This window comes from Temnothorax nylanderi, unplaced genomic scaffold, assembly GCF_030848795.1.
Source record: "Temnothorax nylanderi isolate EJ_2023f unplaced genomic scaffold, tnyl_v1.0 TNYL_tig0003_pilon, whole genome shotgun sequence".
Lineage (NCBI taxonomy): Eukaryota > Metazoa > Arthropoda > Insecta > Hymenoptera > Formicidae > Temnothorax > Temnothorax nylanderi.
Genome location: NW_027249065.1, coordinates 1,096,893 through 1,111,969, shown reverse-complemented (window position 1 = coordinate 1,111,969; position 15,077 = coordinate 1,096,893). Strand labels below are relative to the sequence as shown.

General features: G+C 41.2%; 2 protein-coding genes across 3 annotated transcripts in view; one reads left to right on the top strand and one right to left on the bottom strand.

Annotated features, from left to right (window-relative positions):
- Window positions 1-2,272, bottom strand: part of Vermilion (Tryptophan 2,3-dioxygenase vermilion) — a 227,492-nt gene extending 225,220 nt beyond the window's left edge. The window contains exons 1-2 of the mRNA XM_071703469.1: window positions 2,112-2,272; window positions 1,717-1,766 (exon numbers count right to left, since the gene is read on the bottom strand). The gene's annotated coding sequence lies outside the window, so the exon portion shown is untranslated. The remainder of the gene's footprint in view (window positions 1-1,716; window positions 1,767-2,111) is intronic.
- LOC139771040 (dipeptidase 1) overlaps window positions 1-15,077 on the top strand; it is a 75,954-nt gene that overhangs the window by 12,057 nt on the left and 48,820 nt on the right. For both annotated transcript variants that reach the window (XM_071703483.1, XM_071703493.1), the window contains exons 3-4: window positions 5,540-5,693; window positions 14,040-14,172. In XM_071703483.1, the coding sequence (XP_071559584.1) occupies window positions 5,540-5,693; window positions 14,040-14,172 (287 nt within the window). The remainder of the gene's footprint in view (window positions 1-5,539; window positions 5,694-14,039; window positions 14,173-15,077) is intronic.

Below are 15,077 nucleotides of genomic sequence, written 5' to 3'. Positions count from 1 at the left end.
ATATATGAATACATGAAACAGGCCGTAACGTTTGCGTACGCTGAAGTTAATAAAAAAGTTAATAACGTAATAGAGATGTAGCACGCAAATAGCGCGGGGTCGCGAAATAAATTGTCACCGTTACGGGGAGTATCAACCCTTAAAACGTTGCAAGTTAGTTTCATGAGAGTAACTTTAAAGAGGTACTAACAAAGTTTACTGGTAAGCCCGCGGTTAGCATGATGAATCAGAGAGCTCATGGATCAAACCGGAATGGTCGAGAGCATCGAAAAAGACATTGCAAAATAATCGTCGAACAAGTTAAAATATTAAGAAAGAGATATTTGCATGCATGATTTTGTACAATTTCTCTTTTTATTCGTATTAATCAATCTTTATGAAGCCTTTCGATATGGAATATAGCCGTTGCGGCGGGAAAAATGTTGCTAACGTTGCTTAACACATTTGCAGCGTCGTCTCGCTGACATTTATTGATAGCGCAACCGTGAAATATATTCCGCAAAGCCAACAACGCCAGCGCTGACGCTTAAGTCATGGGAAAAAATCAGTCGACGAAGAATAATTCCGGTGTTATAGTGAAGCTCGGGAAATGCGAACGGAAGATTGAGCGGTAACAGCGTAGTCTATAAACTGATCTATTCAAAATTCAATTAAATTCAATCATAAGATAATGATTATTGCGACGATGATTAATGGCAGTTTATAATTATCGCGTCAATATTACCGCATCAGAGGCAAGTGCCTGCCGTTTTCTAGTCGCTACTATTTAAATCTGAGCTCTCGAATAGCGGGGGTTTTAAACGGCACAATTAATAATTGCAAAGGTACCCCATGCTTTTAAACTTCGTCCCTTCGTGATCACCTCATACATATTCAGGCGAGGCAATGCGTGTTTAAGAACCGAGATAACTCCGGTGTCGATTTCGCGAAACTACCGACGAATTTTCGCCGTTTGTCGAAGCGACATAGGGGAGGGTTACCGGCGGATCGCCGGTTAAGAGATGGTAGGTGGTGTGAGCCGGTGGTTAATTGGCAAAGCGCGATAAGGTGGCTGGTCCCGTATATGCATATGAATGGCGAGTATATTCCGTTTGCCTGCCGCAGTTACGTTACCCGGCATGCAAATAAGTCTTCCGATCGTGCGCACCGACGCAGTTCGGATCTATTGCCTCTGCTGAACGAGCAGCGAGTTTAGCGGTCGTTTCCAAGGGGGTTACTCGAATGGTCGTTCTTTCCGCTTAAAGTTTTCATTAAAAATAATCCGCTAAAGATCAACGCCCGTCCGTTTTACAGCCGCTTCTGCGGATGCACGCGATTTATAACCGGTTTTTCGCGCACGAGATATGTTTATGTTGACAAATCGTCGTACCGCTCGCTCTTTTTGGGAGCATCAATCGCAGAGAGATTGAACACTGAAAAAAATATTTAGATCCAAGAAAATATTTATTTAGATAGTGCCAATGACTTATTTACTTAATATAATACACATTTATTTAGAATAAGATATTTTTACTTAATTTAAGTAAAGACATCTAATTCTAAATAAATATGTGATTATATATTAAGTAAATAAGTAATTGGCACTATCTAAATAAATATTTTATTGGATCTAAATATTTCCGGTATCTACGCCAATTAATACAGGGTGGGACGCGGGATGCATTGGCGCTTAGTAAAACATATCATGCGATATATAAAAGATAATTTGTCACTTACAGGTACGATGCGCAACAGCGGAGTTATAACTGCATCGTAGCTACGTTGATCTGTAAAATAAAAAAATATCCAAGTTATTACGCAAGCGTTTAAAGTAATTATTATTTTAACAAGGATATTATTGTTATGCACATTTTGAATTCTTTTATTCATTTTTGAATAGATATTTATTAAAGTAATTATGTAACTACTATAAAAAGTTATTTTTAATTATAGGAACGATATCAAATTTTATAAATTAAAAATTTATTTCTCATATAAACATGAGAATCAGATTAATTTTGATACTTAAAAAATTCTATAAAATATAATATCAAAGATATTTCACAAAAATAAATGATTAATTCCATGCAAGAGGGTATATCAAATGTTAAATAAAATAAAATATTACTCACCCCAGAGTTGCTCCGCCGTTGCCCGATGCCCTTCCCGGGCCTGCTCCTCCTCTCAGAATCCTTTGAATCCCATCCTCTATATAATCAGGTTCCTCTCTTCAGATTTACACTTGCACAATACTCACTGGCGAGCACACGGTTAAATCACGATCGCATTCGAATTAATTACCGGCGTACCATGATCGCCGATGCTTTGCACGGCACTCCTGAAACCTGAAATCAATTAAGTTATAAGATGCGATGAACGTGAATTGTCGCGACTTGACTTTTTGCGAATTCAAACATTAAAAATACGACCGTCGGCTCAACAGGCTTTAAAAATCCGTTAAAAAAATTCCTCGTTATTCCCTCTCGTACACTCTACCGGCAGGAATGCCTGGACATAATACATAAACATATATGTCATATCATATCAAAATGTCCAGGCATTCCTGCCGGTCAGTGTACATTCGCGCTTTTTCACGCCGATGCTCGCACAGTGTCGGCTCGCAGAAGTGAGGTTAATGGTCGCGCGACACTTTGCACGGCACCACCGATTGATCACACGCACACTTTTATGTCAAGACGGAAAAGCAACTCGGAGGAACTACCCTACGTAGACATTACCTTACTATTATCGTCCGCGTCTCCCACACTCGCGATGTCTCGCGAATTCGCACGGTATGCAGTCGGCGTTGATCGGCGACATCGGCGTCGTGAATCCGCAGGAGATGGCGGAGAGGGCGGGAGAGACGAGGAGCGTTCGGAAATCGCGCGGCCAACTTCATGCCGGCGCGTCGCGGCGACGCGGACGCTACATCTGACGACGTTACCGCTGACTCCAATTCAAAAAATTACCGACGGATAAACGATACACGCACTTCGGAGCGACGGACTTATCACGACAAAAGGGACGCGCGAATACGAATTGCGAATAAATCGCGCCGTGCGATATCCGGAAATGCGAAATGCGATCGTCGCTACGTCGCGAAGGATCTCGCCCGGCGAACGAACCTCGATCGTTCGAGCACACAGCACACATACCTCGCGCAATGCGCGATTTCAGAGATCACTGGCACGCCGCGAGTTCGTGCCGCGCAAGATAACGAATCTGAGAGAACACGGGTCTACGTACGTCTCTAATTATGACCGTTACTCACCAAGTAAACGCGTCGCGACGTTTACGCAGCCCGGAGCTCCGGAGCGATCCGTCTCACCCGTCTCACCTCACCGCCGGCCGGACGAAAATGGCGGCGGCACTTCACTCCCGATACCGCGCGATACTACGCGAGCCAACTTCACACCTGATCAAAACGCGACGGACCGTTTAAAAATATAAAATCGACGCGCGGCACTGCAAACACGCGCGATACATTTCGTATTCCGTAAATCCCGTCGAACATATGCGATATTAATGGACACTCGATATATCACTGGCTTCCTGCTTTAAATCGCGTTATTCGGAAATTCGATAAAATCCGCACTTCACGATCCGAAAATCACAGAGTCCACAGAGAGCGAAATGTACAAAGCTCGATACTAGATACGTCTTGTATTGCCACTTGATCGTTAACGAGGATAACTGTCGGCCTTAAACTGTCGCCACGAGACGATAATATTATTTGCACTTCTCAATCGGCGTCGTTTCGATATCGATCATCGATGCTCCTTCAACAATGAACAAGTCGAGCGCGCGATGATACACCTGCGTATCTTCGGTGAACAATGGCCGCGTTCAGGAAACACAACTGTTGAGTGAGCGCTCATTATGATTGGTTCTTACACTTAGATCCGGAGAAGAACCAAAGGTAAGAACCAATCATATTAAAGAATCACTGACCGCTCACTCAACAGTTGTATTTCCTGAATGCGGCCAATGATACCGGAGTGGGGAGCGGACCGCGGCGCCTCGATAACACGAGTGGTGAGAGTGGGGGTAGGGTGATTAGGCACGCGGCGCGAGTTGTTTACGCAGGAGCTTGCGACCGTTAACTGCCGTACGTTTAAACGTGCCTGCCGGCCGGCCGCGGCTCGGGGCAAATATTTTTCAAGTACGCGATTGATAAAAACAGATGATCACGTGTCACAAACGCGCGGTACGCGGCAAGCCGACGTCGCGATTGTACGTATCTTCTCGTGCTAAGCGGATATGTTTCAATCTCGTATCGAGTGCCACTGAGTGAACGATTGCTGTAACAATTAGCGCGCGTAATCAACGGGTGTCTCTTCTACGATACTCTACGCCGCGACGTCCGAGCTTCCTTCATCCATTCACGAGAGAGTATGAAATATCGATTGATCGGGTAACCAGCGATACATGTATGTATATTATATATCGCACCTTTTAGCTGCGAGCGTAACGTTACACGTGCGAGCATTGAGAGTATTGAGACGTTACAAAAGCAAGTAAAATAAATTGAGTGAATAAAGTATCTCGCGCTGTGTTAATTTATGATATTATTTTATGTTTATTAATGCGAAAATATTAATATGGAAATCAGAAGAGCACGCTGTAATTGTGCAATTACGAATCGTTTAAATGAGATTTATTCGAATATTGTCATTAAATACTACGATGCATTTTATCGGTATTTTTTTAAATTAAAAAATTATATTAAGATCTTTTATAAATATTATGTTTCTTGTATTGTCAAAGAATAATCTTTAAAAATTTTTTCAAGTTCTTAATTATGCGACAAATATATATATGTAATATTCTAATATTAAATATCAAAAAATTCCACTTTCTAATAAAATATAAAATATACTTATTTCGAAAGAAAATTTAATATTCGGCACGTCAAAACGAATTAAATTCATATCTCATCTCAACAAGAATGCAAATGCATTCTTGTTTCCATGAAGCATTCTCTGTAACTTCGCGGAAAATAAGTTTGACACAGCTACCGAGTCCACCTCAAGTTGGACATCAGATAACGCTGTTATAAAGGCCAAACTTTGGCTATCTAGAGTTTCTTTGGTGATATTGTAGAACGAAATTACAGGACATCGAATTTTCTCGTTTGAAGTATGATTAACACCGGGAGCAATTAAGTTTAAGCTGTGAGCTCGAACAAGAGATGAGAAATGAAATAAATGCGTCTTGCATAAGTTGCAAAATTTTTTGCAAGATAGTCTGAAATATTCTGTCAATGTCCAAGTTTTTAGCCGTTCTCTTCACAAAGAATCGCGTCGCGACGCTTTGTCTTTTTGGGAAAACTACGAGCGCGTCCGTGTGAAACAATTTTATCGGAGAAGTGTTTGATAGGAGTTTTCGCGCGCGAAATATATTCCGTGTCACACACGCGTAAAGAATGTGTATTCCGCCGGAATAAGTTTATCCAACTGTTTTACAGCGGCATGTCATGTTTAGCTTAAGAAGTTTAAAGGGTGGAAAAGTCACGGGCGACGTGTATGCGCATATATCGATCGATATCGTTTCTTTGCAGGCACAACGACCTACCCTGGAACATACGGAAGTTCCTGAAGAACCAGCTGAGGGAGTTCAGGTTTGATGACCTAAGTGGTATTCATCCCTGGTCACGGAGCGCTTGGAGCCACACAGATCTCAAGAGATTGAGGCAGGGCATGGTTGCAGCGCAGGTGAGTTTAATAATAACGGTAGCAACAAGAGTTCGTCAAAGTTATTGTTGCGGCTGCAGTTCGCTCGATCTATCGCGTGACTGATTGAACGTGCGGAAAATTTTTCGTTGAATAACGCGCAGCTTCGTTAACGATTAATTGCTGTCGATATTTACCTACATAGAGCTCGAATGGCTCAATTTTTAAAAGTAAAATCTAATAATTCGTTGAATGACCTGACTTTTACAGAGATACTTCACGAAAATGAATAAGAATACCCCCCGTAAAACTCTTAAGAAGATTATTGGAAAGCTGCTTATCAAACGTGATTTCTTGAATAATATTAACTACTTGATCAGGTTTTCATTGCTTTAATTATATACGTATTAGGCTCATGAGTGTTTTTATTGTTTTTTAAGATTGTGATTTTATATTAGGGATTTTGAATAAAACGTATAAAAAATAGATTATGATTATTTATTGCTCGTTAGGGAAAATGCACATCGTGCTGCCACGGGAGATAATCAAATGAAAAAAGATAACGTTGTTGCGGATTAATCTAAATTTCTCTCTCGGTTTTCGAAAACAGACTGGCAATTAGTCGAGCTTAACATGCGATTTTCGCCAACTTCGTCGCAGCTCGCGAGTGAAAATTAAATCCACGCGAATGAGGGAATCGCATGTCACCTTGAAGCCACAGTACCGCCAAATTGCAATTAAATGTTCGCACGTAGAACTCGACCTGCAGAGTCATCGACAATTATAACTAATTTAAAGTCGCGTTAATCCAGTCTGATTTAAATTCAAGCGGTTACCGACTCACAGAATCGCATGCAGTTACTCGTTCACCAATATTGTTACGAAATGTTCGGCGTATCCTAAAGCCTGTTTTGTTCGTGGCAAGCAGGAATTATTAATTTATAGCGTGCCGTGTACGTAACTCAGCTATAAATCAAACAGCAGCGGTGCCGCGCCTAATAGCAATTAATCGATTTTACGAAGATTTCACGCCTACGTTAAACATGAATGCGATGACGCTCGCGACATCGGAGCGTCCCAACGCGCTGTGTGAATTTCGTGATTTCTATCACAACATTAAATATTCAAAATTTCGCGTTACGTGACGTTTCCTCGCAGAGAGGAATACATGCCGCACAAAATGTACGTGTCATAGAAAAGAAAAAAGGCTGTATATCGAGCGTATTACAGTAATAGAAAAATTAATTATCATCCGTGTTACATCGTGCGGAACAACCTCGTGAACGAAATTTGCCGACTAACGCGGACACCCGAAATTATCCAGCAGATCCGATCTTCCGTGAACCGTGAATTTAACGAATATAAATTTGATCTTTCCGATCGCGCAGTTAAAGCTTTCACGCGCGACGCTTCCGCCGGGCGATCGTTAATAACGGGGATTAATCTAAAATCGCAATTAAGATCTGACCGTAAAAAATCGCCTCTCGGTTCAATTAACGGCGGAAACGGCTCTTTAACGACCCGAGGAAAATCGAGGCGAACTTGGGCAATTAATTTCCTTCGGTTGCCCGCCGTGCTTCACGTGCCGCCGAAAATTTACCACGACACGATCGGTTTCCTCTCCCCTCTACCCCGAAATACCTTCGATTAATCCCGCGAAAATCCCTTTCCGAGTGGCTCGGTATCGTATCGAATAAACTTCGGCATAGCGCGCGAAACTTTGCACGAAGTCGGAATATCTACCGAGCATTGACTCCCAAACCACATCCGGGGTAGCCTAAAGTGTTCGTTAGAAATAAGAGAGCTAAAGTAGGAAAACAGCAAAAGTAACAAAAGTAAAATTTTGATATACTCTGATAACACGTATTTAAAGGCAATTTTTCCAGAAGAAAAATAAAAATATGCAACTAGTCAAAAAAAAAGAAAGATTTACGTATCGATTAGAATTAAATATATTGCTCAAAAATTAAAATACGCTGTAAATAACACGAATACTCGAGACCGTTCCGGTTGGTGCTATGTACATTCCTTTATATGAAGATTTTCTTCAACTTCAAATGTTCTCATTATCAAAAATTACTCCCCTTTGTGCGTCGTAAGCTTATTGCATTTAAAGTAACTCTCAAAGGAGAGCAAAGGCTGCGTGGAGAATTTATTTACGGTACTTGAAGCGCTCGCACAGAACGTGCCTCTGAAGACGCAAAGTGCATAGTCGAGAGTTAACGTAGAAGGGAAAGATAAAGACGCGTATATACAGTCGCGGTGTGCACGCAAAGTAGTCCGGCGAAAAGTTTCGGGACGCGTGCAGATAAAGATATTCCTCGAAAACGTGTTTGAACGTTGAATTTGACGTGCTGCGCATGTAGGTCGTCATACATAGCCCGTGGTCCATTCAAACGAGAATCTCGGCTCGTGTTAAATAAGTGATTGTGACTCACAATCAGTAATAGCGTGGTATACCGGTCATAGACTCTATACGATACAGCGCGCGAATCCATTTAAGAGCCCGATATCGAACGGCCTGGTCGGCGAGAACGAAGCGTGGCCCGTATACGCGCGCGTTCCACACTATACATTCTTAAATGCATTGAATCTCGGATTAAATCGGAAGGAGGATTACGGGAGGATTTCGGTCTCGCGAATGCCGATATTCATTTTCGAGGTGCCGCGTGTGCGTCCCTCCCCCCCGCCTCCCCGCCTCCCCGCCTCCTCCCTTTTCCGGTAAATCCACGTTTTTTCAAACGGGGATCCGAGGCACACGCGCGTGCGGAAATCGTTAAAACGCATTACGAATTAACGGGACTGTTACTCGCGCTGGAGATAAGTAAATAATACATCGCCGGAGATTACACCGACGTGAAACTTTTAGTTACAATGGAACCTGTAACCGCGACGGGATGCAGAAATCGAGCGTTCCCGACGTCGCGTCGAATGAAAGCGTAATGTCGAAGATCGCCCGATGTATTCCTACGTCGCCTCGGAGGTGGGAAGGAAATTTCTCAAGAGACCTTTGAAAATACCATCGTTCTCGTTAGCAAAGACAGTCTCGGGGTGATCCCAGCTATTAAGCGTCCCATTTCCAGACCCATTTATGGTGAGCGAGATACGGTGGGTCGCGATAAAGGGGTTGCCGCGATTCGAAAAGTCGTGGGGGCGCAACGTGGAATAAGGCATCTTTGAAAAGGATCGAGGGTCTTAGTCGTTCACCTTAATGTTAAGGTATCCGCTTACCTTTTAGTACACGAGACGGGGGGAGAAGCCAAATGAGCATCCACCGAGCTAACGAGAAGACGTGTAAATGCGCGCCATTTACTGTTGCAAGGTAATGAAATCATTAACGTTATTAAATGGAATATTAATTCGACGCATAATGAGTGGAGATGCTAGTAAAACGCATCATGTTTATCATGCGCGCGCCAACATACCGCCGTGCGTTACGAGCAATTTTTCATAATTAATGCCAATCTGCGATCGCGAGGTTTGCGAGTAATAACGAGGAAAAATTACGAGGATGATAGCTCAGCGCAACAATGCCCGGATAATTACGCGAGAACTTTTTCATAGATATCATATTTTTATGCAAAACAATTAATAACGCAATTAAAATTGGAATGCGGGGTAACGCGAGAATTTTGTAATTATACTATATAGGAGGCACGTAACGTGAGATATCGCATAGAACGTCATTAATAATAATAGAAGCATGCGCGATCGCATTTGTGCTGTCCAATCACATTTATACTTTGACTTTCGTTCAATTTGATTAATAACTGAAATTTTATTAACGATATAATTTAAAAAATTTTTTGGATTATCCAATATACCAATCTTACATTGAAACTTACAATATTAAAAAGCGGAACCTCTGCGGCGATCGTAGAGTCTGCATCTCGGATTATGTTCCGACCTCGACAGATCCCTTAAGATATCCAGCCTGCCAACATCAGGACGAAAGGGATAACCACTCGGTTATGTCCATTGGGACGAAGGCGCGTACACATTCATGTAACATGTACATAACGCGTACACCGAGTGTATACGGCAGCCAAACCGAGGCTGCCGCCTCGATCTATCACTGTCCTGGTTAATTCAGACGAGCTGGCAGTAGCCACAACGGAAGGTTACTCGCCATTGATCGCGTGCCGTCGACTTGCATAGAATCTTACATGGCATCGTGGCGTGGACGAGATTTTTCATCCTTTCGTACGATCGCTTTTTCGATCAAACGCGCGACAGAGTACAGAGATTAATTTTGCTATTACAACATTAAAATTTCACTATTAGATAATACTCGAGATTTGTTAATTCTTGTATGCAGCATTTTTCCAACATTTTTCAAGAAAGGTCTTATTTATTTGGAAAGACCATTTCTCTTGTATAAAAAAAAAAAGAATCAAAACATCTCACTACATCTCCTCACGCATATAGTCGGCATAGTACACTGACGCACCGCAGAATGCGAAGAATACGTGTGACAAATACTTTCGTTTGAACCCCCGGGCTGTCTATCTCGAGAAACCTTCGGCACTTCCGGTACATCACAAAACGCAAAAGTGCATTCCAACTTGAGATGAGACGAGGCTCTCCGATTTATCGCGTCGGTGGATTCTCGGTGGGAATTTGCGTTACACTTTCGGTGACTTCGTTGCGAGAGAAGCAATTCGTACGAACGGGAGGAAATTTAAATCTCGCATGGTTGTTTCGGAATTTTAGGTACGAGGAGAGAGACCGATGGAAGATGGAACGCCAACGGCGAAACACAAATTCCATTTTCTCTTTTTTTTTTCATATAACTGCGACCAAATTAAATTTCCATTATTGTCACGATCTCTCCTTATATATTTTCACATCCAATAACTGAACGAACGGCAATAAAAATGCAATTGTGTCATGCGTATCGATTGGATATTTGAACACGAAAAATTTTAATAGCCAATTTTTGCTTCAAATTTCTTTAGTACTATTATCTTATGTCATGTCCAAAAAGCACGAGTAATAGTGATTGTTCGAGCGAACAGCTTAAGCGCCAATCGCCCGCATATTAAAACCATTATTATTAAAGTGCAAACGTTTTGTCATTTAATCTATCTCGAATCCCCACAGATGGTCAATCGTTAACTCCTTACAAGTATCATTTCATATTTATCAAAATACTTTAGTACAGTTAGTATTATAATATTATTAATTGATGTATTTTGTAATAAAGGCTAACATGCACTTTGAATTATTTATATATGAATTATATGATAAAAGTTTCGTATTATTTCTAATATTATTTTAAACCAGAAATTCTTAAAGATTTGGAAAGCTTGTAGCTTTAAAAGTCAGAAAATTTTTAGACATTTTGAAATTTTTTAGAATTTTAAAACATATTAGACATGTGTGAGAAATTGTACTGTTTTATAGTTTGTTTTTTAAAGATGATAAAAATATGCAATAATATCAGATTTGAATAAAGTTATGGTTTATATAATTTAATCACAACAGTAATTAATCACATTTATAGTAAATGATATTTTTTACTCAGATGTTGATATAATTTTTACCGTTTATCGAAGTTTTTAGTATTCAAAACTTCCAAATTTCGAAAATTTTTAACAATTTCGACATATTTGATATAAAAACCATTAAATTGCTCAAAAAGCTTTCGAGATTTTTTAGCATTCATAGAGTTTTAAATGGTACGTAATTAAAGTTCTACAATAATCATTTAAAAACTTATGGAATAAGAATGATATACAATTATGTTATAATACTTTAAGAAATGGAAGTAAGCGACACCACCCTTACAGAAATTTATTACTGTAAGTGATTATTTGGCTAGTGATTAATTACTTATTTTGAGTATTAAAAACTGTGCTGTTAATATTTAAAATAAGTAATTAATCTGCACTAGCCAAATAATCACTTACAGTATTAAATTTCTGTAACGGCATAACACGACACGTTTAAAATTTATACGACGCCCAGATGTGAGAATTAAAGTAACGCGATGAAAAAGAAAGCAATTTTTTAAATCGATTTTCATGCGCGGTCCTTCGCGAAGTGGTCTGGCCGGAGTAAGTTAAAACGGCCGTCTTAATAGCCAACTCGCATCATATACAGCCACAAAATTGCTAAAACGTACATAAGAGAGACGGCCCTTACAGTTCGCCTTTAAGTGGAATCGCAGACGCGACATATGTTCTATACACCGAGAGGAGAGTATTTTTACGAACGTCTGACCTAAAACTCGCCGTGACTACTGCTCGTTCTTGTGCGAGGCTGAACTGGAGGTGCGGAAGGAAAACGTATACATACGTACACACGCGCGCACATGTACCGAGACACGTTCTGCCGAGAACGTCTGACCTAAAATGCTGCGGTAACCGCTTCCTTACAGTGTCCAAAGAATGGAAGATGAAAGGTGATTGTGCGCTAATACAGATGTCAGTAATATTCCGCTTAATATCCCTGCATTTTCTCCGATGCAAGATTAGCTCTGTTCTTATAGTCTTGTAAAATCACGTTTCTTCCACCGTGACGTTTGAAATTAAGATTTCGCGTTTAAAATTGAGATTGCTGATAACGCGACTGCGAATACGGAACGGAACAGTGTCCGTTTGTGTATCTTCTCCGTATGAACATATCTTCTGTCCCATATAAAAGAGTAAGAAAATTATAATATCAGCCATTAATATCAGTTAATATTTTGTCCATTACTAAACAACTCCAAGGATAATGCTGAAATAGACACCATTGAGAATTCCAAGTCTTTTCTTTTTCGATTAAAGCGCCGCAAGTAGTTATTTAGCTATATGTATATGAAGGCAATTAGAAGTTGGAGTTAGAAGCTCCCGTCTTGCTCCCGTTTCCGTTTGGCGCACCGACATTAAACTGAGCGAGCGTAGGCTGAACTTTCCGCTGTCGTTGAATTATTTACTCGTCGCAATTAGCCGCCTCGCGGAAGAATGTCGCGGAAGTATTCGAAACACAGACGTCTCGAATGTAATTACGACCGCTGGCATCGCGCGCGATTAAAGCCCGTCACTATTAGCGGGCGTTGCGACTCGCGAGAGTATAATTTCTGTCGGCGGCAGACATCGAAGCGGGGCCTGGGGCCGGGGGATGAGCACGAAGAAAAACCGGAAGAGCTCTCGCGCCTTCTCGTGTACGTTGATTTACGGCACCGCGACGGTAACCTCACGCTTCGGACATAAATTTCGTCCGCGTTGTTAAATAAAACTTCCCGCCGACGACGCGCGATGCGCGCACTTGTGCATAATGCGGAAAATTCGCGGCAAAGTAAGACACCTCGGCCTCGGTTCCGACCGGGCGCAAGAACTTAATGTTTCTCATTTCCAAGTTCCGACGGTGTCGTCTGACGGGACATCAGCCAGCGGTCTCTTGATAAGAATTTATTAACTTCGCTTAATCGCGTTTTCTCGTTTTCTTCGAGAAAAATATGTGTACGGACATGTAGTGAAGCACGAAAGGCAAGGAAAGAAATCTAATCACCGGGTTGTTTAACTACAAATGATAAACGTCTAAAATATGCGCATAAATTCCCTAATGTCAAACGGATGTCGTAACGAGTAGGAGAAACTAATTGTATCGCCGTACACGACGATCTCGCGTGACGGGAGAAAACAGAAATCGCGATCTTTGCATCGCGTGCCTTTTTAAAATCGCATTATTATTTTTGCAACGCCAAGTACATATCGTGCATGGAGCGTAACCTTAAGAGACAGCACATTCAGAGAATTCAAATTATACCAAACCGAGCCGTTACATTCTTGTTTTAAACATTGCATTGCAGAGGGACTCTTAAAGTTTTCGTTATTTATGATCGTCGTCGATATCAGGCTATAATTTAAAATGCAAATAACCCCCGCGTTTGTAGACTGTACGTAATACGCATTTAATTATTCCTAGCGTTATCAGATGTTGGATTAAAGCGGAGCATTATATGTGTCAGAAAATATCTCGTATAATTAGAATACGAATGCGATTAATGCTATCGTGTTTTAAACGCGAGTAAGCCCACGAGCCAATATTGAATAAAGATAATCCTTTGCAATAAATCGCGACATTTTTATCGATTTTAGCTTTAGCATAAGAACAGCCTACTTTACATTGCAGTATCGTTATAAAATATATCCATTAACATAATAAATTCCATAAAGTTCGTCGATGCAAAATTTCCATGTTTTTGAAATAATGAAATAATAATCAATTTTGAATTTGTATACTCGTTGTATATAAATTAGAATAAAATATTAGTGTATTATACGATTTTCGCGTATTAAATATTAAAAAATTAGGAGCGCCACTCAACGTGTTTACGGATTAAGCAATAAATTGATAAGTGCGATTTAACTCACGTATTTCGCCATTTTACTGTTGCAGTTCTGGTCCGCGTACGTGCCCTGCTCGTCGCAGCATCTCGACTCGGTGCAGCTGGCCCTGGAACAGATTGATCTCATTCGACGATTGGTTAACAAGCATTCGGACAGTATGGTCCTCGTTACTACAGCGGAAGGTTCGTACTTTTATCCACTCATTTACGAGCTCGCGAATGCGACGGTAAAATTAATAATACATAAGACATCAGGAATGTTAAATGCACCGCGAGAATGAAGATTCGCCTCGCGATACATTTGGCGTACGGCCAGTTAGATTCGACCTCAGCTTCGCTCGATACTTTGAACACTTTCAATTGAGTTCGCTCGGGGTCGGCACTTCACCGCTCACAAAAATATGTGGGCGACGGTCCGCGGGAGAACTTTCGAGAGCCATCAATTTAAAATACCCGCTATTTTTCAGTCGACAGAAAATTTATCCACCTCGAATTACAACGAATATTCCACTTAACCCTTTAATGCCGGCCATATTACTTGATAATCCGAGTTTCGCCCGGAGATTAATGTGTTACGCGGCGCTGGATCAATCTTGCATAATTGCTCGCTATATCAATCTACTCCCCTACCTCCCCTACCGACCCGGCTAATGTTTAAAGTTACAGAGACAAAGTCCACGGTATAACTTCCCCTCGTCCGTGCAAACAGATTTTTAGATCCATCCTATGAAATTTTTTTCCCCGGCCGTTATCCGCATTCTGCACCGACCCTTTCCTGTAATCTCCGTGTCTCGCATGTTTCGCATGTTGATGGATATTCGCGAAAATAAAAACATAACTGGAAAATGTCGTCCTCGGAAATGTGTCGTCTGCAGCACGTGTGTGCCGCGTTCCCGGCGTCTGGAGCCAGCGAATCGCTACAGCATTAAATTTTCATTGTCGAATCGTGTTATCTATTTCCCGCTTCGACATGTTCGAGATCCCGTGACACTTGGAGGCAAGCGAGAAATCGTCATTTTCCATTCCGCGCTTCGTTCTCACATCCTCCCATCATCTTCGCTACAGATTCCTTCTCTCAAAAATTTAGA